Source organism: Schistocerca americana, chromosome 7 (genome assembly GCF_021461395.2).
Source record: "Schistocerca americana isolate TAMUIC-IGC-003095 chromosome 7, iqSchAmer2.1, whole genome shotgun sequence".
Classification (NCBI taxonomy): domain Eukaryota; kingdom Metazoa; phylum Arthropoda; class Insecta; order Orthoptera; family Acrididae; genus Schistocerca; species Schistocerca americana.
Window position 1 is genome coordinate 568,875,640 of NC_060125.1, and position 27,409 is coordinate 568,903,048.

Here is a 27,409-nt window from a genome sequence, read left to right on the forward strand (position 1 = left end):
TATGCTGAAGGAAGTGATTCACAAGATGTTCACGATGGGGGGGCGAACTATCGTCCATGAAGACGAATGCCTCGCCAGTATGCTGCCGATATGGTTCCATTATTGGTCGGAGGATGGCATACACGTATCGTACAGCCGTTACGGAGCCTTCCGTGGCCACCAGCGGCGTATGTCGGCTCCACATAATGCGACCCCAAAAAAGCAGAAAATCTTTGAAATCACTTCTGAGATACCGGTTAGAATACAGTTTGATTTGTTAGCTGAAATAGAAGAGTCAAAACCAGTTTTTGAGAAAAGTAGAGAACACATGACTTGCAGGAACAACTTTGAGTCTAATTCAATAGAAAAGTCAAGCAGAAAGAAGAGAGTCTTGCAAATAGGGAGCAGTCACGGGAGGGGTGTAGACCAAATGCTATAGGCGTAGCTGTGTATTGAACACCAGGTCACAAGCATCGTGAGACCCGGCGCCAAGCTTAGCCCCGTGCAGATACTTTGACGGATGGCGTCAGGTACCCATAGCAGGAAAGGGTCTGGCTGGCAACTTAGAATTCTAGCATTAGAGGTGTCCTGGAGGAAACTGGAGCAGCAGCAGCACACAACCGTGTCGAGTCCGTAGAGGTTTTAGAGTGCCACGAAGGGACCTGCGTTAAAACGGCTGTCAGTCGTGTACACAAGGATCTGAGTGCGTGGCTTTCAACTGAAACGAAGTCTCTTGTGTGTGCTGTGCCTGGTGCTGCAATTTTGAAATGGGGATACGCAAATAATGGCCTGCACGTGAATAGGATGGGGGCGACGGATTATCTCAGCACCTTGCAGAAAATGTAAGGGGGCTACAAGCACGCACGATAAAATCCATGTGATTAGTGTCAGAGTCAGATTACAGACATACAGTTTTGAAAGACATTATAACAGAACAGGAACATAATATGTGTAACACTTTCTAGGAAAGTAAAATTAATTTGTTTCATCAACATATTTCTAGGTTGAAAAACGAGATAGATGAGCTTCTTATATGTCTAGAAGATGTGGAAAATTCTGAAGTGATTGATGTTCTATGTCTCTCTGAACACCATGTAACCACAAGCGTGCAGAAGTTAAATATCAGGCCTTATAGACTAGCATCATTTTTGTGTGGAGTGAATAGGAAAAAGGATGAGTTGCGACATATGTAAAAGTGGAACATAAATCTAAAAGTTTGAAACAAATAGTTTTTGTGCAGCTAAGAACCTAGAAGCTTGTGCTTGTGAGTCATTACTGCAGAATACTTCTCTGGTGATTGTTAGTCTATATAACTACTCTAGGAAACTTTCAGTTATTTATGAGAAATATAGATCCATTATTGAGTTACCTGTCAGCCAAGGAGAAACACTTAGTAGCTAGGGCGCTTAATTCAATTTCGGTAGTCCGTTTTCCAGTTCGTGTGCAACAAAATATTAGGACTCCGACTGATAACCGTTGTATAGTGGTCGGGCTGAAGCAATTAACGTGTATCCCGATGAGAGACATGCATGCTAGAACATAAATGCTGATGCTACCCATGCCTGCAGCACGCGCTGACGTGTTTGACCACGGACGGCACATGCGCAAGGCGTGGTCAGAGCTCAGTTCTCTGCAGTTTTGAGTCCATTATGTTGGAGCTATGTGAATGCGAACGTGGACAAATTATTGGTGCTCGTGTGGTAGATGCTTCTGTGAGCGAGAAACACCGCATATCGGTAATTCCGAAAACATCACCCGTTAAAGCCGTTGGCACACGACACGAGTTAGCTAATGCTGACGTTGCGTTTTACGAGTTTTGTGACGCCACTTCCTAGTGTTTCACGTTGAGGAGCCAGTTTGTCCAGCGAAACAGAAAATAATTTCAGCGATATTTTAGAGCCGTGCCATTTAAATCTAACCAATAGGAAGAAAGAACGCTATCTACGTCACAAGCAGAAAGAAGGACGCCCTACTGCATTTGTCGTTTTCAGTAGAGCCCTTATTCGATGCGTTTTATGTTATATGTTAAACCCTATGAATGTATGCTGTTTCTCAGCAACTAAATTAAACAAAACTCCGTCCGAAGAGGCCTCGGAAGGCCCATCGTTACTGAGCTACTGCCGTCTCATCCGCGGCCTATAAGCGTCACTGGATCAGGATATGGAGGGGCGTGTGGTCAGCACACCGCTCTCCGGGCCGTTCTCAGTTTTCGAGACCGGAGCCGCTAATTCTCAGTCAAGTAGCTCCTCAGTTTGCCTCACAAGGGCTGAGTGCAGCCCGCTTAACAACAGCCCTGGGCACATCGAACGGTCACCCATCAAAGTGCTAGCCAAGCCCGACAGAGCTTAACTTCGGTGATCTGACGGGAACCGGTGTTGTCAGTCCGGCAAGGCCGTTGTCGTATCTAAACAACAGCGCATTGAATGTCTCAAGAACGAATCGTTGTTGGTATGATTTGTTGTAATAAAACGACTGGAAGCTTCATATTGATGGTTAAAGAATTTTCGTATTTAGTTATTTTCGCGTTATAACTCCCTTGTTACGAGAGTAAGCCGTTTTAAGGCAACGACGCATTGAAGATCAATGAAAACCTGTTGTTCTCGTTAGGATTTGTTATAATTAAATATCAACTAACAACATTTTGACGGCGATTAGAGCCTTTAGAACAGTATAACATGAAATACAAGGTCGCTTGTAGTTGTGGCCCAGTTTTAACCTCCCCACAAAATTAAAAAAAAAAAAAATAATAAGAATAATATTCACATTTAGTGTAACCTCAAACAGAAAAAATTCCTAAACTTCTCAACAGCAAAAATTATAATTATGTGGTTCACATTCCGTAACCTGATAATAATACAATGTAGCAAACCTCTCAATTAAATTGTTCCTCACTTATAACTTTTCAATACTTGACTGTGAATTTAACCTGGTAAATTTTGGACGTCAGCAGTGCTGCGTCATGGCCCTGAACGATCATTCTAAATAAAAAAGAGAAAAATTCTTACCTCAATGAAGTCGCCGGATAACGCATATATATCTGCTCTTACAATAAATTTTTCTGGCACAGCCCTGTGCAATGCTGGCCGATAGATTTGTCATTTATGAAAGGAATCAACTGATTTTTCTTTTGCAATAATCGAGATGATCATGGATTGGAGAAATTAGTAAATTCTTTAAATTGAAATGAATCGTTGTTAAAAGTTACTTTTTATGAGAAAGATTATTATTACGAGATTTTTAAAACATTTACATAGGAGTTGAGATAACATTACTACATATGCACGAGGCTGCTTTTTACCTTATACAATAATACTCAGGCTCTGACATCGCTGCACCGCGACCGGCCCAGCCAACACGATACACCAGACCAGACCAGAGCAGACTGCAGACTAGCAACAACTTACTGCTACAGCTACACAGTTCCTACTGCAGTCTACACTGCTCTTTGGTCAGAGATTCTCTTATACCTTGCATATCGCAGGCAGCGCATGAGCAATACATCGAAATTACATCTGCTCGGACCTCTTACACAGTATAGTATAGTTGGTTGAGACGCGACGTTCCGGAACTGGGAATAAGTTAGCGGAGAGTATGCGTTATGCTTCATACAAAGAAAGTTATCATTTTCGCGTTTTCTAAATAATTGTGGGGCTTTCCTATGATAGTAATAGAAATAATTTCTGTAATAATTGACGTTACGTAAATATAAACGAGCTCTCTGTCAGGAATGAGTGACATTTCATTAGGTGATGTCCTTACTGAGTGAACACTCATTTTTCGCTTTCGTCTTATTACATGTTCGCTGATACATAGCCGAACAGAGGAAGGCTCTGCCCAGTTTTTGACATCCGATCAAGAAGACGACATCGACTACTTAGTGCTCATGTGGAACACATGTCTTAAATGGAATTATACTTTTCAACTAGTTCAGGAAAAGAGTTTAGTAAATTTGTGCATCGGTTGTAATTATCCAGGACATTCCAGTGGCTATGAATTGTATAAAGTTGAGTAAATCTTTTTATCGTTCCATGGAAAAAAAGTGAACTGATATTTCATGAGTTATAGTCCCAATCAAGTTCGACCTAGAGCAAAGAACCCACAATTACCCGCAGACGACTGAAGTTTGGTAAGGCCATAACATTATGCATGGCACGGTGTTGTGTTTTTCGTGTTCCATGTTTTTGTCGAACCCCTGTACATCACCCATGTTCCCTTAGCCACGTGACAGGGCCACACGCCTGTCGCCCCGCACTCAGCGAGAGCCTCCCGCGTGATGGCGACTGAGCCACCTGCAGGCCGCGTGCAGAGCGTCAGGCGGGAAACGAACGCCGCTCGCGCGGGTTCTCCGGAACGATGCGGTGCCCCAGCAGTGACGTTGCTTGCAGGAGACGCACGGCGCGACGCTGGAGCGCTGGCACATCTGCAGCGCCGAGGAGGAGCCGCTGGTGCTGCGCCAGTTCCTGCGCTTCGGCGAGACGCGCGCCATCGCGCTGCAGCTGCTGGCCGCCGCCGCAGCCGCCGCCTCGGCGCCGCCGCCGCCGCCGCCCCCGCCGCCCCCGCAGCGCCGGCCCCCGGGCCGCCCCCGCCGGCCCAGCCCGCCGTCGCGGCCGCCGCTGACGCCACCCCACCCCGCCGGCGCGCCGCCGCTGCACAGGTTCAGCTTCCTCAAGCTGCCGCCTCCGCCGCCCCCGCAACTGCATCCGCCCCCACCCGTGGTCTCTAGCAGCAGCTCGAACGGACCGCTGCCGAGGTCGCCGCCGGGGGCCAGCTCCGTGAGCGTCTCACCACTCAACAGGTATTTCCAGAATATTTTCTCCAGACACTGCAACACAGTTTTCATACCGGGTGATCAAGAAGTCAGTATAAATTTGAAAACTGAATAAATCGCGGAATAATGTAGATAGAGAGGTACAAATTGACACACATGCTTGGAATGACATGGGGTTTTATTGGAAACAAAAAAATACAAAAGTTCAAAAAATGTCCGACAGATGGCGCTTCATCTGATCAGAATAGCAATTATTAGCATAACAAAGTAAGACAAAGTAAAGATGATGTTCTTCACAGGAAATGCTCAATATGTCCACCGTCATTCCTCAACAATAGCTGTTGTCGACGAAAAATGTTGTGAAGAGCACTGTAAAGCATGTCCGGTGTTATGGTGAGGCATTGGCGTCGGATGTTGTTCAAATGGCTCTGAGCACTATGGGACTTAACTTCTGAGGTCATCAGTCCCCTAGAACTTAGAACTACTTACACCTAACTAACCTATGGACATCACACACATCCATGCCCGAGGCAGGATTTGAACCTGCGACCGTAGCGGTCGCGCGGTTCCAGACTGTAGCGCCTAGAACCGCTCGGCCACTCCGGCCGGCCGGATGTTGTCTTTCAACATCCCTAGAAATGTCGGTCGATCACGATACACTTGCGACTTCAGGTAACCTTAAAGCCAATAATCGCACGGACTGAGGTCTGGGGACCTGGGAGGCCAAGCATGACGAAAGTGGCGGCTGAGCACACGATCATCACCAAACGACGCGCGCAGGAGATCTTTCACGCTTCTGGCAATGTAGGGTGGAGCGCCATCCTGTATAAACATCGTACGTTCCAGCAGGTGTTAATCAGTCAGGCTGGGGATGATGCGATTCTGTAAAATATCGGCGTACGTCTCACCCGTCACGGTAGCAGTTTTGCTGTCCAGCGCCATCTGTCGGTCATTTTGTGACCTTTGTTTTTTTTTTGTTCTAATAGAACCCCATGTCATTCCAAGCATGTGTGTCAATTTTTACCTCTCTATCTACATTATTCCCTGGTTTATTACGTTTTCGAATTTATACTTTTTGATCACCCGGTATATAAAACAAACAAAAAAATATGACGCCACTCCAAAAATTTATCCGAATGGGACGGAAATCGGTAGATGCGATGTACATATGCATAAAAACAAATGATTACAATTTCAGAAAAACTGGATGATTTATTCAAGAGAAAGAGCTCCAAAAACTGACCAAGTCTATAACGCATTGGTCCACCTCTGGTCCTCATTCAAGTTATTGGGCTTCGCTTTGAATGATAGAGTTGTTGGATGTCCTCCTGAGTGATATCACTGTTATATCGTCAGAATTCCGCAGTCGTTTGAGTGCCGTGCCCATAATGCTCCAAACGTTCTCAGTTCTGGAGAGATTAGGCGACCTTGCTGGCCAAAGTAGGGTTTGGCAAGCACGAAAAGAGGCAGTAGGAACACTCGACGTACGTGGGCTGCCGTTATCTTGCTGAAATGCAATCTCATGATGGCTTGCAATGAAGGGCAACAAAACTGAACGTGTAATATCGGTGACGTTTCACTGTACTTTAGGGGTAGCGCGGATGACGACCAAGGGAGTCCTGCTATGAAATGAAATGGCGGAACGTCACTCATGGCTGTCGGGCCGTATGGCTGCTGACAGACAGGTTGGTATTCCACCGCTGTCCGGGGCGTTTCCAGATGCGTCTTCGCCGGTCATAGGGGCTCAGTTATAAGCGGAACTCATCGCTGAAAACAATGCCGCTCCAGTCGATGAGATTGAAGGTCGAATGTGCCCGACACCATTGCAAATGGACTTGCTAGCGTACGAACGGAAAAATGGCTGGCATCGAAATAAGTGCCCAAGGAATAGAAAAGCAACTGAAATCACTCAACAGAGGAACGTCCACTGGACCTGACGGGATACCAATTCGATTCTACACATAGTACGCGAAAGAACTTGCCCCCCTTCTAACAGCCGTGTACCGCAACTCTCTAGAGGAACGAAAGGTGCCAAATGATTGGAAAAGAGGACAGGTAGTCCCAGTTTTCAAGATGGGTCGTCGAGCAAGTGCGCAAAACTATAGGCCTATATCTCTGACATCGATCTGTTGCAGAATTTTAGAACATGTTTTATGCTCGCGTATCATGTCATTTCTGGAAACTCAGACTCTACTCGGTAGGAACCAACATGGATTCCGGAAACAGCGATCGTGCGAGACCCAACTCGCTTTATTTGTTCATGAGACCCAGAAAATATTAGATACAGGCTCAGGTAGATGCCATTTTCCTTGACTTCCGTAAAGCGTTCGATACAGTTCCGCACTGTCACCTAAATAAAAAAGGAAGAGCCTACGGAATATCAGACCAGCTGTGTGGCTGGATTGAAAAGCTTTTAGCAAACAGAACACAGCACGTTGTTCTCAATGGAGAGGCGTCCACAGACGTTAAAGGAACCTCTGGCGTGCCACAGGGGAGTGTTAAGGGACCATTGCTTTTCACAATATATATAAATGACCTAGTATTTAGTGTCGGACGTTCCATGCGGCTTTTCGCGGATGATGCTGTAGTATACAGAGAAGTTGCAGCATTAGAAAAAAAAATACCGAGCGAAGTGGCGCAGTGGATAGACACTGGACTCGCATTCGGGAGGACGACGGTTCAATCCCGCGTCCGGCCATCCTGATTTAGGTTTTCCGTGATTTCCCTAAATCAGTCCAGGCAAATGCCGGGATGGTTCCTCTGAAAGGGCACGGCCGACTTCCTTCCCCATCCTTCCCTAATCCGATGAGACCGATGACCAAGCGGATAGGCACTTGGTGAAGCGAGTGGCTACTGACCCTTAACATAGACAAATGTAATGTACTGCGAATACATAGAAAGAAGGATCCTTTATTGTATGATTATATGATAGCGGAACAAACACTGGTAGTAGTTACTTCTGTAAAATACACTCCTGGAAATGGAAAAAGAACACATTGACACCGGTGTGTCAGACCCACCATACTTGCTCCGGACACTGCGAGAGGGCTGTACAAGCAATGATCACACGCACGGCACAGCGGACACACCAGGAACCGCGGTGTTGGCCGTCGAATGGCGCTAGCTGCGCAGCATTTGTGCACCGCCGCCGTCAGTGTCAGCTAGTTTACCGTGGCATACGGAGCTCCATCGCAGTCTTTAACACTGGTAGCATGCCGCGACAGCGTGGACGTGAACCGTATGTGCAGTTGACGGACTTTGAGCGAGGGCGTATAGTGGGCATGCGGGAGGCCGGGTGGACGTACCGCCGAATTGCTCAACACGTGGGGCGTGAGGTCTCCACAGTACATCGATGTTGTCGCCAGTGGTCGGCGGAAGGTGCACGTGCCCGTCGACCTGGGACCGGACCGCAGCGACGCACGGATGCACGCCAAGACCGTAGGATCCTACGCAGTGCCGTAGGGGACCGCACCGCCACTTCCCAGCAAATTAGGGACACTGTTGCTCCTGGGGTATCGGCGAGGACCATTCGCAACCGTCTCCATGAAGCTGGGCTACGGTCCCGCACACCGTTAGGCCGTCTTCCGCTCACGCCCCAACGTCGTGCAGCCCGCCTCCAGTGGTGTCGTGACAGGCGTGAATGGAGGGACGAATGGAGACGTGTCGTCTTCAGCGATGAGAGTCGCTTCTGCCTTGGTGCCAATGATGGTCGTATGCGTGTTTGGCGCCGTGCAGGTGAGCGCCACAATCAGGACTGCATAGGACCGAGGCACACAGGGCCAACACCCGGCATCATGGTGTGGGGAGCGATCTCCTACACTGGCCGTACACCACTGGTGATCGTCGAGGGGACACTGAATAGTGCACGGTACATCCAAACCATTATCGAACCCATCGTTCTACCATTCCTAGACCGGCAAGGGAACTTGCTGTTCCAACAGGACAATGCACGTCCGCATGTATCCCGTGCCACCCAACGTGCTCTAGAAGGTGTAAGTCAACTACCCTGGCCAGCAAGATCTCCGGATCTGTCCCCCAATGAGCATGTTTGGGACTGGATGAAGCGTCGTCTCACGCGGTCTGCACGTCCAGCACGAACGCTGGTCCAACTGAGGCGCCAGGTGGAAATGGCATGGCAAGCCGTTCCACAGGACTACATCCAGCATCTCTACGATCGTCTCCATGGGAGAATAGCAGCCTGCATTGCTGCGAAAGGTGGATATACACTGTACTAGTGCCGACATTGTGCATGCTGTGTTGCCTGTGTCTATGTGCCTGTGGTTCTGTCAGTGTGATCATGTGATGTATCTGACCCCAGGAATGTGTCAATAAAGTTTCCCCTTCCTGGGACAATGAATGCACGGTGTTCTTATTTCAATTTCCAGGAGTGTATCTGGGAGTATGAGTACGGAAGTGGAATTATCATATAAAACTAATTATTGGTAAGGCGGGTACCAGGTTGAGATTCATTGGGAGAGTCCTTAGAAAATGTAATCCATCAACAAAGGAGGTGGCTCACGAAATACTCGTTCGACCTCTACTTGAGTATTGCTCATCAGTGTGGGATCCGTACCAGGTCGGGTTAGCAGAGGAGATAGAGAAGATGCAAATAAGAGCGGCGCGTTTCGTCACAGATTTATTTGGTAACCGTGATAGCGTTACGGAGATGTTTAGCAAACTCAAGTGGCAGACTCTGCATCGCGGTGTAGCTTGCTGTCCAGGTTTCGAGAGGGTGCGTTTCTGGGTGAGGTATCGAATATATTGCTTCCCCCTACTTATAACTCCCGAGGAGTCACGAAAGTAAAATTAGAGAGATTCGAGCGCGCATGGAGGCTTTCCGGCAGTCGTTCTTCCCGCGAACCATACTCGACTGGAACAGGAAAGGGAGGTAATGACAGCGACACGTAAAGTGCCCTCCGCCACACACCGTCTGTAGACGCCTCTCCATTGAGAACAACGTGCTGTGTTGTGTTTGCTAAAAGCTTCTCAATCCAGCCACACAGCTGGTCTGATATTCCGTAGGCTCTTCCTTTTTTTTTTAGGCGACACTGCGGATCTGTATCGAACGCTTTACGGAAGTCAAGAAGCTCAGCCCCCTTTTTGTGAGCCATTGTCACTGAAGCAGCAGTTGCACGTCGGATCGATTTAAATGATGAACCTGGAGAATTGAGTGCTCGGTCATCGCGTCCTTCGGTCTCTCTAGGAGGATCACTTCCTTCTTAACGTTGGGTTTAGCCATGGTTCACTCATTCCTGCCAACATCGTCGAATAGTGGCATCGCTTCTACTCTGATGTCGACTGATTCGCCGAATACTCCAACCGACTTCTTTTAGACCAGCTACACGTCCTGTGTCAAATGCTGGCATCCGATTATGTTGTCACGCTCATGTATGCGAGGCATAGTTACTGTCCAACTGAGTACACTGAATGAAATTCCCAAAGACTTTGTGCCCTGGTACCGATATTTCCCCTGTTTACTGTCGTTGCCAGCTGCGCGGTGAAATTGCGCTGCACATCACACATTTATCCAACGGCCGCGAAAGTTTTGCATTTTCCGTCGATACCTGTATGAATACCAGTTTGTTACCAATTTGCGTAGCTTCCACGTTTTTTTTTCTTAGAGTTTATATACAAAATAACGAATGTTTTGAAGTACCTCTTTATTTCCAAATTAATTGCCCATAAAATCAAAACTGGCTCTGATGTTTGGGCATATATTTATTTGCAATGTGTCCAGATCACTAAATAAGAAAAAAATAAATAAAGCAAACATTTTGTGTAAAGTGGAAAATTAGTCTGTTCCCCAATGGGAGGGGAGGGGAGAGGGGGTTCATAGCACTCCTGTGCAGCATTAATGTCTAGAGGGACGTCCTCTTGTTCGGATTTAGGCTTCAAGCCGTCGTGGAATACCATCTATGAGATCACCAAGCAAGCTCTGGTCCAAATTGTCCCACTCTTCAGCGGATTCTGCCTAAGCAGTGCAGTCCAAAAACAGGTCGTTTGAATCGATCCCACACATATTCGGTTGCAACCATGTCCTTGGGACAGGCAGACTACTCGATCCTGGTGATGGTAGCATGCTGAAGAAACGTGTTCAAGGCAACAACACGATAAGCAAGCTGGTTAGCATCCATCCAGATGAAACGTCACCAAAGTGTTTGCGACAGGCTGCAGAATCTCTTGCTCGTACCGTAGAGCAGTGAGATTGCCCTCAGCAACCACATAATACCGCATGTGATGCCACTCCTGAACACCATTCCACTACCACATTTTTGCACATGTGGAACACGGTATTGGAGGCGTTCGATTTTACCTTGTTGCTTCAAAACATGTTGTCTGCGATTATCAAGGGTACAAACAGTTCCGAGTTTCACCCATAAACAACACCGACGCACAACCTGGGGGTCATGATTTCTTCTTCATCTTTAACGTGATGATGCTGTACGTGATGATGCTGACCCTATTACTGGTCACGATTGTCCTACGTGACATGATGGATGCTTACTCTACTATTCCACAGACGTCGCCAGTACGTCTCTACTCGTGCTTTACTTTCAATTGAAATTCTACAATCCGTTCGAGTGCAACATTCTCCCCGTAGGAAGCTATCATGGTAACTTGTATACAGTATTTTCACAAACGACGTCAGGGATGACCTTCCGATCGGGACAAGATCAGTCACACTAGCAGCACACCTGCCCGCCATATCGGGGGACACAAATCTTTTGTTTATGGAAGTACTTAGAGAAACGACATAGTAACACCAGCAGAAGCCGTTGTCAGTAATATTTATTTCCTGACAAGTAATTTCTATCAATCGTCGATCTTCATGTCACGGTTTATAGATCGATGAGACATGTTTATTGTTCCACAGATGAATTAGTAAGGAAATCCTCCAAGATGTAGACATGTCATAAAAAGAGAGGGCTTAATACACGTTTACAAAAGAAATTTAAGAAAATAAAAATATGTGTGTTAATGGTCCGTCCGCAGTACTAAGTGAAACGTTCGTTACGGATGGGAAGTAAGAAAAATAAATCTCAAACATATTTTCAGTAGTAACAAAAATTTGCCAAAACTTATGAAAATTTGCAACACACTAAGTTTCGGATGACAATCTTTAGTCTAATATAGCCACGCAATAACAAATAGAAAATCTGTTTAGGACTCTCATTTACAGTGATCACATTACTGCACTGGAAATGTGTGGAAGTCAGACATTACGTAACATTCGTGGTATTTGATATTATTGATCTACATCGAATGGTTCAAATGGTTCACACGGCTCTGAGCATCTGAGGTCATCAGTCCCCTAGAACTTAGAACTACTTAAACCTAACGAACTTAGGACATCACACATATCCATACCCGAGGCAGGATTCGAACCTGCGACCGTAGCGGTCGGGCGGTTCCACACTGAAGTGCCTAGAACCGCTCATCCACATCGGCCTTCTGCTATAAAAATCGTAATGTAGTAGGAGGAGTCGGCCACCAGTAAATTCTTTAGGCTACCAGAACGTTTAAAGTGAACGGAGTTGGTAATTAAATTTTTTATGTCTTCTGGCAGATTATTGAAATTGTGTCTTCCTGAGTAATGGACGCCTTCCTGGACCACAGTAAGTGTCATCGATTTTTGTGAAGTTTATTCTTACTTCTAGTACTGAGGTGCTGGTTTGAAGCCGGCCGAAGTGGCCGAGCGGTTATAGGCGCTACAGTCTGGAACCGCGCGACCGCTACGGTCGCAGGTTCGAATCCTGCCTCGGGCATGGATGTGTGTGATGTCCTTAGGTTAGTTAGGTTTAACTAGTTCTAAGTTCTAGGGGACTGATGACCTCAGATGTTAAGTCCCATAGTGCTCAGAGCCAATTGAACCAATTGTTGGTTTGAAGAAGGGATACATTGTTTATAACCATTTTCATTAATACACTGCCGCTACATGGAGTTCAAGAAACGGTTTGCAGCGTCTGTCACAATTTCTCGTGTCTGTTACTTGGCATACGTTTCAACACTTAGTAAATACACCTGATGATTCCTGAAAAAGGTGTTATGTTACGAGATAATAAGGTATACACGTTTATACGTTTGTTATAGTTTGACATTAACTTTAAAATGAGAATATGTCTCACGTTAATTGACTTCTTCGACGCTTTGATTATCATCTCATTACGAATAATGGAAGCACCAATAGCGTATCTATTAGTTTGTAAATCTTTACTAAGTAATTTTTGTTTTTATGGCATGTTCTATGTAAGTAATGTCGTGGACCTTGTGGTGTTGTATCTCAGCTGCCCACCACTTCCACCAGCAAAAGGAACCCCACGAAGTCGATGCCAAATTGTAAGGCCTTGGAAGTATCTGACTAGATCATACTCTTAATCGTGAATCCAGCAGTCACTTCGAACATTGATTAATAGAATGTAATCGTAAGGGTGTAGGGGAAGAGGAAGGGCGATAACGCAATCATAAAAATGAGAATGGGACAAATTCGATTTCTTAGTTGCGACATATTCTGTCTGCAGTATTTAAAAAGCAACAGAAAACAAATATTAAGCACTGAAATCACTACGAAAGATTACAAGTTCACTTGTTACAAGTGACAGGTAAAATAGAAGTTACAAAAACGTAATCTATGAATGAGGGACTGTGGATCATGATGGCGTTGTACCTGTCCTGTAGGCCGCAGCATCTCGCCTTGTTGTGCCGACGTTGGCAGTCGGTTGTCCACGAGCTCCTCTGTGATGAACGCGTACGCCAAGTGTTTACTGCCCCAGGACACCAAGCAGAGTGAGGCTGAGTGACCCAGCTGGGTCCTATTTAAAATCTCGCTCCCAGCAAGGAAACAGCAGATCGCTAGAGCGGGCACTATTTTATGTTGCCAACCTATAAATCTGTTCCTACAAAAAGCTACGTCTGTCTTACAAGCGAGTTCTGAGACAGCTCTCCAGATCTGATGAGTATGCCTGATGTCAACTCCCAACAGTCTTTCAGGAATGTAATCCTGCGCTCTTGACGTCCTTATTCAAACCAGGAAGCTTCTCTGGCGGTCACCGCCATCTTGGTGACCACCAGATATTTCAGTTTGAAAGACGTCGCCTTAAAATTGACATGGACCAAAATTGCTCCTATACAGAGGGGATGACGTTAAATAGTTTCTCTCTTTTCTCTCGCCTCGGGGATGTGCAGAAAATCGGGAATAGTAGTATTTGCTTTAATTAATAGCTTAATTTCCTAATAAACTAAATGTAGTACAGTCTTACAATCAGTGGCATAAAAAACATATCTATCTGTCTAAGTTAATGTATAAAATTGTTTGTGGTGGCTGTTTTTTAACTTAAAATGTTTGTGTTTCAATCTTTCATGAACAGATTTTCAAAACGCATTACATAAAGGCGAGGCGGGGGCGTGTAGAAGATACTCGCTCTTCCCATCACAAGTCCTGTGCGTTAACCAGTTTGCTTGACCTGCCATGAAGGGGGTGGGCGGGGGGGGGGGGGGGGAGATGCGGATCTGAGCCAAAATTAGACACTGTGTCCCAGATGAATGTCGTCTTAGAAAAGAAAGTACCTCAGTTCAAAGCTTGTTGGATCACAATATTTAGTCGTCACTAGTTACTGTTCAGCATGGTCCTAAATGGACTGCGACATACTTCTCTGTGCCGTTAACGGATTCCAACGATCCGTATTTAAAGGTTGTATTCCATTGCCTCATTAATTCATTCACCGTTAACAGTCAATACACCGCCTCTATATGATTTCTAGACACCAATAACCTCCAAAACGTCAAAATACGATATCAGTTCAAAGTCGCAAACAATGACACACTTAAATTTTTCCCAAAAACAAATGTAATTAAAAAATGGTTCAAATGGCTCTGAGCACTATTGGACTTAACTTCTGAGGTTATGAGTCCCCTAGAACTTAGAACTACTTAAACCTAACTATTCTACGGACATCACACACATCCATACCCGAAGCATGATTCGGACCTGCGACCGTAACGGTCGCGCGATTCCAGACGTAGCGCCTAGAACCGCTCGCCCACCACGGTCGGCCAAATGTAATTCAATCGCTTCAGTTACATGCCCGCTTCTTCCATAAAATTTCAATTTCTCCTAGTTTATAACTGCACGATACTGTCTACTTCCTACCAGTGACCTGTACACACTCTAAAGTACACAAACAAAAGGAAAACCATTGAGTATACCAGACCCTCATACAGAAAACGACATCGCAAATTATTTGAATGTTCCATACTGGAATCAATATAGTGTGGATCACAATGGATCATTAACGTCAGTAAAAGCCTGGAAACGTAGCTTCTCTACAAAGTGACCACGACCTCAACACCCAGCACAGGTGTCACCAGATGAGCTACAGGCGAACAAATGATTTCAAGTTTCATTACACATTTCCTGTTATCACTAAGGTTATTCTTCTCCAATGTGCAGCTTCGTGCAAGGACTGCTTACATGTTTCCTCTCAACAGGTCCTGGAAAATAAATGTTTCAATGAGAGACTAACTAGCCCTCGCACGAGCCTAGTAAGCGCCAAACATAGACCACTGCACGCTGGAAACTTCTCTGGCGGTACAAGCAGAAAAGAGGACGACCTCCATCACGGCCATGAATGATAAGCATACAAGACAAAAAAAATCATCACCCAGGGGATATCACCCTAAAACCATGTAACATCGTCTTTAGTCTTTATGTCCCCAATTCGGCATGTATGGGAGTCCACAAGTCTCTTCACTTATACACGTGCATCTGAGGCCACTCATCGATGTTGGAGCCAAGAGAGCTACCAATTTGCGGGGATTGTTGATTGCTGCGTTTCACCCATTTTTAATAGTCCGAGACATTTTCTATGGGATTAACATCGGGTAATTTAGTGACCAGTAGCGGAACGATAAAATGCCTGAGAGTTCGTCAAACCAAGGACGTAGTTCTGCAGCCTTGTGCACGCGGCACTAATCATCTTGGAGGACGCGAGTGGCCACAGCCACAGTCATGAAGATCTAGGTGATTGAGGCAACACTTAGCCAGAGAATATTTTGAAATAAACATCCTGGTTCGTGTTTACAGATGCCTGAATGAGTGGGGCCAAGTCATGGTACGAAAAACATCTCGAAAATACCACAGAACCACTTGTACCCTGAACTACACCCTCCACATGCTGCAGGTTAAGCTCCTTATTGCGCCGTCGATGTACTCCAAGCCTTGTATCAACTGGAAAAGGGAAAATTAAGAATCGTTTGACCACACTCCAATCCTACAGTCAGCTGTTATCCAGTTTATTTTTTGTATACTGTCGAGACTTGAGTCAACGGTGAACGATCACATGATCGTCTACTACCGTATCAACAGCATCTAAAATAATCCAAAGCGAACAGCCTCCTAGTTTCATGACGGAGTGACTAACATTTTGGATGCTGAATTTTTGTCAAAAAAAAAAAAAAATTCGAATGTGTGTGAAATATAATGGGACTTAACTGCTAAGGTCATTAGTCCCTAAACTTACACACTACTTAACTGAATTATTCAAAGGACAAACACACACACCCATGCCCGAGGGAGGACTGTAACCTCCGCCGGGACCAGCCGCACAGTCCATGACTGCAGCGCCTTAGACCGCTCGGCTAATCCCGCGCGGCTTTTGTCAAACTGATAAAACCTCTTTGAGTGATGGACCAAGCGGTGGCGTCGTCTTGCCGCATCGTTTCTGTAAGTTTCGTACCCATTATCTTCAGATGAAGCCACTATCAGTTACACAAGCTTGGAGACGACAGTGGAGGAAAAACGAGTAAGGTTGTGAACTCCATCACGTCAGGAAGAACAGTAATCCTAAGTAGATTTCACTGTCGGTCCTTTCAATCTGTTTGTGTTCAGGAAGTGAGCGTATGTAAGACTTCCGCTCGCAGCTCTTTATGAGAACAGGTGGATCGCATGTCCAAAATTCGGCGTGATGTGGAATAATAAAGTCAGATGCAAACATAAAAACTTGTGGTGTGCGTGCACTTCCGCTTAAATGCGGAAGCAAGAGTGTGGATTATCGTGACAACTTAACAGTGCACGTCATAGTTGTAGGTGGAAATTTACAACGTCAGAAGCACGTCGCCAAAGATATGACAGATCATCAGGCGTCTTCTAAAAATGCATCTTGCAGAAAATAACTGTCGTGGTACCGCTGACGATATGGCTGTTTGAAACTGCTACAGGAATGTGCAGGCTACTTTCCAGGAATGAGTACACATATTTTTAAGGGGTCCCATAAATTTATTCCGCAGCTGGAACGCTTACTGCAATACTTTTCGCAGTTGCTGATTCGCCATCACATCCTGTCACACACTTCCAGCTGACTGCAAAATGTTACATCTTCACCTAAATGAATGTTCTGTTCTATCTTACCGTCTGAACGCAGACCATGAACTTCGTGTTGAATGGCAAAGTATTACAGTTAAATATCCTCAGCAGAAAATATGCCTTTGTTCAGGCCACGAACAGTGAAGCCTGGCTCACGACCGCTCTCGGCTACGGGCGCCACCAAACTGCTTGACAAGCTGCAGCGGAGCCAGTGTCCTTCAATTCGGAGGCAATATTTTACGTAATAATAGGATTTAAGCGATACTGCACCAGGCCGATTAGCCTTAAATGTGACGTGTGATACATATCGCGACTGCTAACTTCTAGTGAAGTGCTGAACAGCGTGTTCCTTCCGGCAGACTGCAGAGCATGCAGCCGTTCGACTTCCGGAAGCTGGCGAGTCCTCCGGAGGCGGCGAGCGGCCGCCGCCGCCTGTCAGACGCGGTCAGTCCCCCGGTGCCGGCGTCGATGTCTGCGTCAGCGCCGCCCCCCGGTCTGGTGGGTCTGGGCGCGCTGGCGCTGCACCCCGCGGCCTGCGGCGGCTTGCCAACGCTGCCCCCGCTGCCGCCCCCTCCGCCTCCACCTCTGCCTCCGCCGCCCCCACCGGCGGACACCAAGTCCCCGGCGGCGGCGGACGTGTTGAGCAGCGGGGGCGGCAGCAGCGAGTTCGGCTCGGGCACCGACGACGAGGAGGACAGCGCGCACAGCGCCCTCAACCTCAGCCGCGACGGGCTCTACCGGCGGCCCGGCCCGCCCCCGCTGGCGCCGCCCCCACCGCCCCCGCCTTCACTGCCTCCGGGGCTGCCCCACGGCCTGCCGCCCCTGACGCAGCTGCCCCCGGGGGCGACGCCCAGGAGGGGCGTGCCGGGTCGGCGACACTGGGGCGGCGACCCCCACCTGCCCATCAACCTTGGCACTCAGCTCATCAACCCCGCCACCGGCAAGAAGCGCGTCCAGTGCAACGTCTGCCTCAAGACCTTCTGCGACAAGGGCGCGCTCAAGATCCACTTCTCAGCCGTCCACCTTCGCGAGATGCACAAGTGCACGGTACGTATCCTCTAGGCCACTGCTTGCGACCTCTCGTACAATAAGTCTTTCAGTGTTTTTCTTCATTGTATTTCGTACCTTTGATGCGGTAAAGTTCATATCAGCACCACGAAAGAAGGTTCTCATTTATAACAGTCTCGACATAAGAGTTAATAAAGCTTGACATTTTACACGAAATGACATATCTCCCACTCATGGATGAGCTAGCGGATACAGTGATTGAGGAACCCCACTTGTGCCTAAAGAAGCACTATTAGTTTTTCCATATTCGGAGAATGCTGATTCTATAGCCGTATGTTCAGTTAATTACTATAAGCTGCTCCAGTTATTAATAGAACTTTATTAGATCCACGACCAGCTTCGGCCTTTACATCAGGCTATTTCCAAGTGGAGCGGAAAAGTGTGCTGTAGAGAAGCAATGTCAAATGATGGATTGTGTGGAACAGTTCCTCTTATTCATCGGCTCCATGTCGCCATGAAATGGCTGCCACGTAGGTGACTCTTTAAGCGAAGGAAACCCACAGTGGGTGCCAGGTCGACTGAACAAGGAGGTTGGAACAACACTCATACCCAAAATAGCCACTTGGCTCACTGTCAGACTCTACTAATCTTCAGGAAACGAACGTTCCTCGACAGTGTATCGCTGCGTTGCTAGTCGACGTTCTTCCGCAATCTTCTCAGAAGACTGTCATTAAGTTTTACTGTACCTGCTCTTACTGTCATAAAGAGCCTATGATGAGAATCAGCAAAAACACCCGCTCTTATTTTCCACCTGACTTCCGTGTCTTTGTTCACTTATCCGGAGGCGATGCTGAGTATTTTTACGACTTACTCTGCTGCCTAGCCTCGAGGTCATAGCGATGCACACAAAACGCATCAAAAGCGATAAATGATCGAGACAAGTCGTCAGGAAGACAAACTGTATAACTGCGCGATCAGGCCTCGAGGAACGCACATTGCTGACACGCCCCCTTGTCGTCCCCTGCCAGTGGCGTCATCGGCCACGGTATGGATGAGCATGTGATCAACGCATCTCTCTGCCGGCAGTTGTCATCTTTCTGAACTGTGTAACTGCTACTCAATAGATTTCACGAGGCAAATTGCATCCTATTCCACTACTCTCACCAAAGAAATATGCCTGAGAGTAGAAGGAATAAAACTTTTCGCATGATAGCCAGACACTGACCACTCAGTAACGAATTGAGGCTGCAACAGTTCGGCACAGTTTGTGCTGAGATACATGGGAGCGTAACAGTCATTGGGCAGATACATTTCACAAATCGCGAAGCTCGTGAATGATGTATGTCGCTTATCTATGATTAACCGCAGTTTCTCCACTAGTGGAGGGAAGTGACTGTCTTGAGGCATCGAGACGTCCGTTCTTGGAAGCTTCCAGAATACTTGGAGGTTACGTCTTGTGGCATTTTACCACCTCATTTGTCCACATTGCCACAACTCAGGTCTAACTTAACCAAAGTGCCATACCGTCAAGCTTCGCGTCAATGTACAGTAACAAGCTCAGCACTAACCTGACTGACAGTACTCCTTTTCAAAAATGAGAAACCATTCGGAGAGGGGAAGAAACACATATGCACACGTATCCAGACAATCTCCTCCCCCTCCCTCTGCCGCACCTCTCTCTCTCTCTCTCTCTCTCTCTCTCTCTCTCTCTCACACACACACACACACACACACACACACACACACACACACACACACAAACAGAGAGAGAGAGAGAAAGAGAGAGAGAGAGAGAGATAGGGAGAGAGAGAGAGAGCAATAGGGCGAAGGAAAATGAAAAGCAGGGGAGCGAAAGAGTGGAGGAGCAGAGGGAGGTACATAAAGTGCCATTTCTCTCCAACATGTGTCCAGTATGTTATCCACCTGGGAGACCAGTAGAAAGACTGATAGCTAAAGAGGTAAATATTACACACTGCTCCACACAGCTGGTAACTACAAGAGTAGGTAACTAAATTGGTGTTCAGTATTCTGTATGAGAGCTTGAGGTTCTCGACATCCATTTGATATTCCCAAAAGTAGCGGAGACCCATTCATAAAAGCCGGTAACTGCGGCAGCTACGGCTTCATCCACTGGGTCGTACTCTAGAGGCTAACCACTGTACGTGTCGCCCGCAGGTGGACGGCTGCAACATGATGTTCAGCTCGCGGAGGTCTCGCAACCGGCACAGCGCCAACCCCAACCCCAAGCTGCACTCGCCGCACCTGCGCCGCAAGATCTCGCCGCACGACGGCCGCTCGGCGCACGCTCACGCGCACGGCCACGGCCTGCTCGTGCATCCGCCGCCCCCGCCGCCCCCGCACGCGCCGCCCGGCGCGCTGCCGCTGGGGCCTGTCTTCTCCCCGTTCCCGATGCTCGGGCCCGCCGCGCACCTGCCCAAGCACAGCCTCGACCTCACCATGCACAGGTGCGTACCTCAAAACGTAACACCAAGTCACATTCAACTGGTCGGTCGCTCGTAGCTCACCACCACATACGGCTAGAGCATACTGAACGCAAGGAAAGTACACTATCTGATCAAAATTGTCCGGGCGCCTATTAGAGGACACACCAGGCCGATATGACGATTTCACCTCTGCTGGGAACACTTTCAGTGAAGTGACGGAATGTCTCCGGAGGAATGGCAGCCCATTCTTCCTCAAGAGTCGAAACCTGATAAGGTACTTCCGTTGGACGTTGGGGTGTGGAGTTAAGTGGACGTTTTAAGTTATTCCAAGGTTGTTATTTTGTGTTTACGGTGGGAGACTGGACAGGGCAATCCATATCAGTAATGTCATTGTCCACAAACCAATGCCTCACAGATGCTGCTTTATGACAGAGTGCATCAAGGGATCACCAATTTAGTATTGGAGGGCAGCCTAGAGGGTAAAAATCGTAGAGGGAGACCAAGAGATGAATTCACTAAGCAGATTCAGAAGGATGTAAGTTGCAGTAGGTACTGGGAGATGAAGAAGCTTGCACAGGATAGAGTAGCATGGAGAGCTGCATCAAACCAGTCTCAGGACTGAAGACCACAACTACTACAACAACATTATCATGCTGATACGAACATCGTCTCTGAATTATTCCTTTACTGTACGCAGTACACACTATTCTGAAACGTATTCACATCCTCCCCCGTATGGTACATGTTTTCTTAAGCGCGAAAAGTGGAAGACAGCCTAATCACCAAGAAGACACCCATACCGTTCCCTCCGTACTTCACTGTTGGGACTGCACATTCTAATTATACCACCACTTGCAAAGTAGGTTAGAAATCAGATTAATAATGTTGCTCACGCAGCATATGTTCGCGATATTGTGCAACAACAAAGTTATTGACTGTGGATGGTATCGTCAGAATGGAAATAATGAAGTCACTGTAAAAAAGTCATTAATTTTGGCACTTCTCTTGAATGGATTCACGCGTAGATTTCGTCGAAATTTTTAACGATCAAACAAACGCAGATCAGAACGATGGTATGGTAGAGATAATTTTTGATTTGGTGTTCACGATCCACATTTTTATTAAACTTCTTGTAAATTCACATGTACTTCTTGTTAATTGTCACATCATCAAGAAAACAGTTTGGTATCGATCTTCATATATTTAATTTCCATTTTAACCAAACACAAGACTTGACTGTTCTTTTACAAAGCGAAATAACAACTTAACTTGTGAAAAGTGAAACAAAGACTGCTCTGTGCGCATTCGCGCCAAAAACGGTTACAAGTAAGTCAAAGATTATGACAGTCCCACAGAAATGAATACACACAAGAACCATATCACTGTAATATATCGATACATCGGAGTACCTATACATTAATAAAACCAAATGTGAATATTGTCACAAAAATATGTCTGTTACTTCGCAGAAAAGTAGTACGATAGTGCTGGTATCGGGAACTGGGGTTGGAGTGCCGTGATGGTCACGTAAATAAAGAACCATTACAACATGATGGCAGGTAAAATTCTCCAGGCTTCTTCAAACACAAACCCTTCCATGTCAGGTATCACGTGATTTGTCACTATAAATCACCCGTTTCCAGTCATGCACTGTGCAGTGACGTTGCTCTTTAACGCCACCTCAAAATTCGATTAGTTTTTATTACAAAAATAAATGGCTTGTGAGGAGCTGCTCGAACTGAACTGCTGGACTGCTGCTGGTAGCACTTCGGAACTCACGAGTAATTACTTCCGCTCATTTCATGCGATTTTTTAGAAACCGTTTTTCGCAGCGCTCTTTGATCGCTGTCCGTTTGTACTGGCCTGGTCTCGGTTTAGCCGCGGTTGTCCCTTCGCGTTTCTATTTCCTAATTACCAGCAGTCGTCCTCAGTAGATCGAGAACGGTTAAAATGTCCTTGATGGATCTGTTACTCAGGTGACGTACAATGCCTAGTTCATGTTCCAAGTGACGAGATCTCCTGATAGAACCATTCAGCTGTTAGTGCTTCTCTGCTGACAACGTTACATGCCCCGCCTTCTATTGCGCTGGCGGGCAGCCTCTCGTGACATCTGGTGGTCAAACTCACATTACGTTGGGATGCCTGGATATTTTTGATCAGATAATATACACTACTGGCCATTAAAATTGCTACACCAAGAATAAATGCTGATGACAAACGGGTATTCATTGGACAAATATATTATACTAGAACTGACTTGTGATTACATTTTCACGCAATATGGGTGCATTTTTGATGCGGCCCGCCACGAATTACTTTCCTGTGCTAACCTCTTCATGTCAGAGGAGTAGCACTTGCAACCTACGTCCTCAATTATTTGCTTGACGTATTCCAATCTCTGTCTTCCTCTACAGTTTTTGCCCTCTACAGCTTCCTCTAGTACCATGGAAGTCATTCCCTCATATCTTAGCAGATGTCCTATCATCCTGTCCCTTCTCCTTATCAGTGTTTTCCACGTATTCCTTTCCTCTCCGATTCTGCATAGAACCTCCTCATTCCTTACCTTATCAGTCCACCCAATTTTCAACATTCGTCTATAGCACCACATCTCAATTGCTTCGATTCTCTTCTGTTCCGGTTTTCCCACAGTCCATGTTTCACTACCATACAATGCTGTACTCCAGACGTACATCCTCAGAGATTTCTTCCTCAAGTTAATGCCGGTATTTGATATTAGTAGACTTCTCTTGGCCAGAAATGCCTTTTTTGCCATAGCGAGTCTGCTTTTAATGTCCTCCTTGCTCCGTCCGGCATTGGTTATTTTACTGCCTAGGTAGCAGAATTCCTTAACTTCATTGACTTCGACCATCAATCCTGATGTTAAGTTTCTCGCTGTTCTCATTTCTATTACTTCTCATTACCCTCGTCTTTCTCCGATTTACTCTCAAACCATACTGTGAACTCATTAGACTGTTCATTCCGTTCAGCAGATCATTTAATTCTTCTTCACTTTCACTCAGGATAGCAATGTCATCAGCGAATCGTATCATTGATATCCTTTCAACTTGTATTTTAATTCCACTCCTGAACTTTTCTTTTACTTCCCTCATTGCTTCCTCGATGTACAGATTGAAGAGTAGGGGCGAAAGGCTACAGCCTTGTCTTACACCCTTCTTAATACGAGCACTTCGTTCTTGATCGTCCACTTTTATTATTCCCTCTTGGTTGTTGTACATATTGTATATGACCCGTCTCTCCCTATAGCTTACCCCTACTTTTTTCAGAATCTCGAACAGCTTGCGCCATTTTATATTGTCGAACGCTTTTTCCGGGTCGACAAATCCTATGAAAGTGTTTTGATTTTTCTTTAGCCTTGCTTCCATTATTAGCCGTAACGTCAGAATTGCCTCTCTCGTCCCTTTACTTTTCCTAAAGCCAAACTGATCGTCACCTAGCGCATTCTCAATTTTCTTTTCCATTCTTCTGTATTTTATTCTTGTAAGCAGCTTCGAGGCATGAGCTGTTAAGCTGATTGTGCGATAATTCTCGCACTTGTCAGCTCTTGCCGCCTTCGGAATTGTGTGGATGATGCTTTTCCGAAAGTCAGATGGTATGTCGCCAGACTCATATATTCTACACACCAACGTGAATAGTCGTTTTGTTGCCACTCCCCCCAATGATTTTAGAAATTCTGATGGAATGTTATCTGTCCCTTCTGCCTTATTTGACCGTAAGTCCTCCAAAGCTCTTTTAAATTCCGATTCTAATAGTGGATCCCCTATCTCTTCTAAATCGACTCCTGTTTCTTCGTCTATCACATCAGGCAAATCTTCACCCTCATAGAGGCTTTCAATGTATTCTTTCCACCTATATGCTCCCTCCTCTGCATTTAACAGTGGAATTCCCGTTGCACTCTTAATGTTACCACCGTTGCTTTTAATGTCACCAAAGTTTGTTTTGACTTTCCAGTATGCTGAGTCTGTCCTTCCGACAATCATATCTTTTTCGATGTCTTCACATTTTTCCTGCAGCCATTTCGTCTTAGCTTCCTATTTATTTCATTCCTCAGCGACTTGTATTTCTGTATTCCTGATTTTCCCGTAACATGTTTGTACTTCCTCCTTTCATCAATCTACTGAAGTATTTCTTCTGTTACCCATGATTTCTTCGCAGCTACCTTCTTTGTACCTATGTTTTCCTTCCCAACTTCTGTGATGGCCCTTTTTAGAGATGTCCATTCCTCTTCAACTGTACTGCATACTGCGCTATTCCTTATTGCTGTATCTATAGCGTTAGAGAACTTCAAACGTATCTCGTCATTCCTTAGTACTTCCGTATCCCACTTCTTTGCGTATTGATTCTTCCTGACTAATGTCTTGAACTTCAGCCTACTCTTCATCACTACTATATTGTGATCTGGGTCTATATCTGCTCCTGGGTACACCTTACAGTCCAGTACCTGATTTCGGAATCTCTGTCTGACCATGATGTAATCTAATTGAAATCTTCCCGTATCTCCCGGCCTTTTCCAAGTATACCTCCTCCTCTTGTGATTCTTGAACAGGGTATTAGCTATTACTAGCTGAAACTTGTTACAGAACTCAATTAGTCTTTCTCCTCTTTCTTTCCTTGTCCCAAACCCATATTCTCCTGTAACCTTTTCTTCTACTCCTTTCCCTACAGCTGCATTCCAGTCGCCCATGACTATTAGATTTTCGTCCCCCTTTACATACTGCATTACCCTTTCAACATCCTCATACACTTTCTCTATCTGTTGATATTCAGTTTGCGACGTCGGCATGTATATCTGAACTATCGTTGTCGGTGTTGGTCTGCTGTCGATTCTGATTAGAACAACCTGGTCACTGAACTGTTCACAGTAACACACCCTCTGCCCTACCTTCCTATTCATAGCGAATCCTACACCTGGTATACCATTTTCTGCTGCTGTTGATATTACCCGATACTCATCTGACCAGAAATCCTTGCCTTCCTTCCACTTCACTTCACTGACCCCTACTATATCTAGATTGAGCCTTTGCATTTCCCTTTCCAGATTTTCTAGTTTTCCTACCACGTTCAAGCTTCTGACATTCCACGCCCCAACTCGTAGAACGTTATTCTTTCGTTGATTATTCAAACTTTTTCTCATGGTAACCTCCCCCTTGGCAGTCCCCTCCCGGAGATCCGCATGGGGGACTATTACGGAATCTTTTGCCAATGGAGAGATCATCATGATACTTCTTCAATTACAGGCCACATGTCCTGTGGATACACGTTACGTGTCTTTAATGCAGTGGTTTCCATTGCCTTCTGCATCCTCATGCCGTTGATCATTGCTGATTCTTCCGCCTTTAGGGACAATTTCCCACCCCTAGGACAGGAGAGTGCCCTGAACCTCTATCCGCTCCTCCGCCCTCTTTGACAAGGCCGTTGGCAGAATGAGGCTGACTTCTTATGGCGGATGTCTTCGGCCGCCAATGCTGATTATTTATGAAAATTTAGGCAGTGGCGGGGATCGAACCCGGGACCGAAGACGTTTTGATTATGAATCGAAGACGCTACCCCTAGACCACGGGTACTTGTGCATAGATCCTGAGAAATCAGTACCCAGAACGACCACCTCTGGCCGTGATACGCCTGGGCGTTGAGTCAAACAGAGCTTGGATGGCGTGTACAGGTACAGCTGCCCATGCAGCTTCAACACGATACCACAGTTCATCAAGAGTAGTGACTGGCGTATTGTGACGAGCCAATTTCTCGGCCACCATTGACCAGACGTTTTCATTGCTGAGAGATCGGGAGAATTTACTGGCCAGGGCAGCAGTCGAACATTTTCTGTATCCAGAAAGGCCCGTACAGAACCTGCAACATGCGGTCGTGCATTAGCCTGCTGAAATGTTGGGTTTCGCAGGGATCGAATGAAGGGTAGAGCCACGGGTCGTAACACATCTGAAATGTAACGTCCACTGTTCAAAGTGCAGTCAGTGCGAACAAGGGGTGACCGAGACGTGTAACCAATGGCACCCCATACTATCACGCCAGGTGAAACGCCAGTATGGCGATGACGAATACACGCTTCCAATGTGCGTCACCGCGATGTCGCCAAACACGGATGTGACCATCATGATGCTGTAAGCAGAACCTGGATTCATCCGAAAAAATGACGTCTTGCCATTCGTGCACCCAGGTTCGTCGTTGAGTACAACATCGCAGGCGCTCCTGTCTATGATGCAGCGTCAAGGCTAACCGCAGCCATGGTCTCCGAGCTGATAGTCCATGCTGCTGCAAACGTCGTCGAATTGTTCGTGCAGATGGTTGCTGTCTTTCAAGCGTCCCCATCAGATGACTCAGGGATCGAGACGTGGCTGCACTATCCGTTACAGCCATGCGGATAGGATGCCTGTCATCTCGACTGCTAGTGATACGAGGCCGTTGAGATGCAGCACGGCGTTCCGTATTACCCTCCTGAACCCACCGATTCCATATTCTGTTAATAGTCATTGGATCTCGACCAATGCGAGCATCAATGTCGCTATACGATAAACCGCAATCGCGATAGGCTACAATCCGACCTTAATTGAGTCGGAAAGATGATGGTACGCATTTCTCCTCCTTACAAGAGGCATCACAAGAACGTTTCATCAGGCAGCGCCGGTCAACTGGTGTTTGTGTATGAGAAATCGGTTGGAAACTTTCCTCATGTCAGCACGTTGTAGGTGTCACCACCGGCGCCAACCTTGTGTGAATGCTATGAAAAGCTAATCATTTGCAAATAACAGCATCTCCTTCCTGTCGGTTAAATTTGGCGTCTGTAGCACGTCATCTCTGTGGTGTAGCAATTTTACTGGC

General features: G+C 46.3%; 1 protein-coding gene across 1 annotated transcript in view; it reads left to right on the forward strand.

Annotated features, from left to right (window-relative positions):
• The window catches only part of LOC124623095 (zinc finger protein basonuclin-2-like), a 549,889-nt gene that overhangs the window by 514,712 nt on the left and 7,768 nt on the right, over window positions 1-27,409 (forward strand). The window contains exons 5-9 of the mRNA XM_047148885.1: window positions 4,365-4,478; window positions 4,644-4,774; window positions 17,465-17,680; window positions 17,753-18,152; window positions 20,289-20,578. Coding sequence (XP_047004841.1) covers window positions 4,365-4,478; window positions 4,644-4,774; window positions 17,465-17,680; window positions 17,753-18,152; window positions 20,289-20,578 — 1,151 coding nt within the window. The remainder of the gene's footprint in view (window positions 1-4,364; window positions 4,479-4,643; window positions 4,775-17,464; window positions 17,681-17,752; window positions 18,153-20,288; window positions 20,579-27,409) is intronic.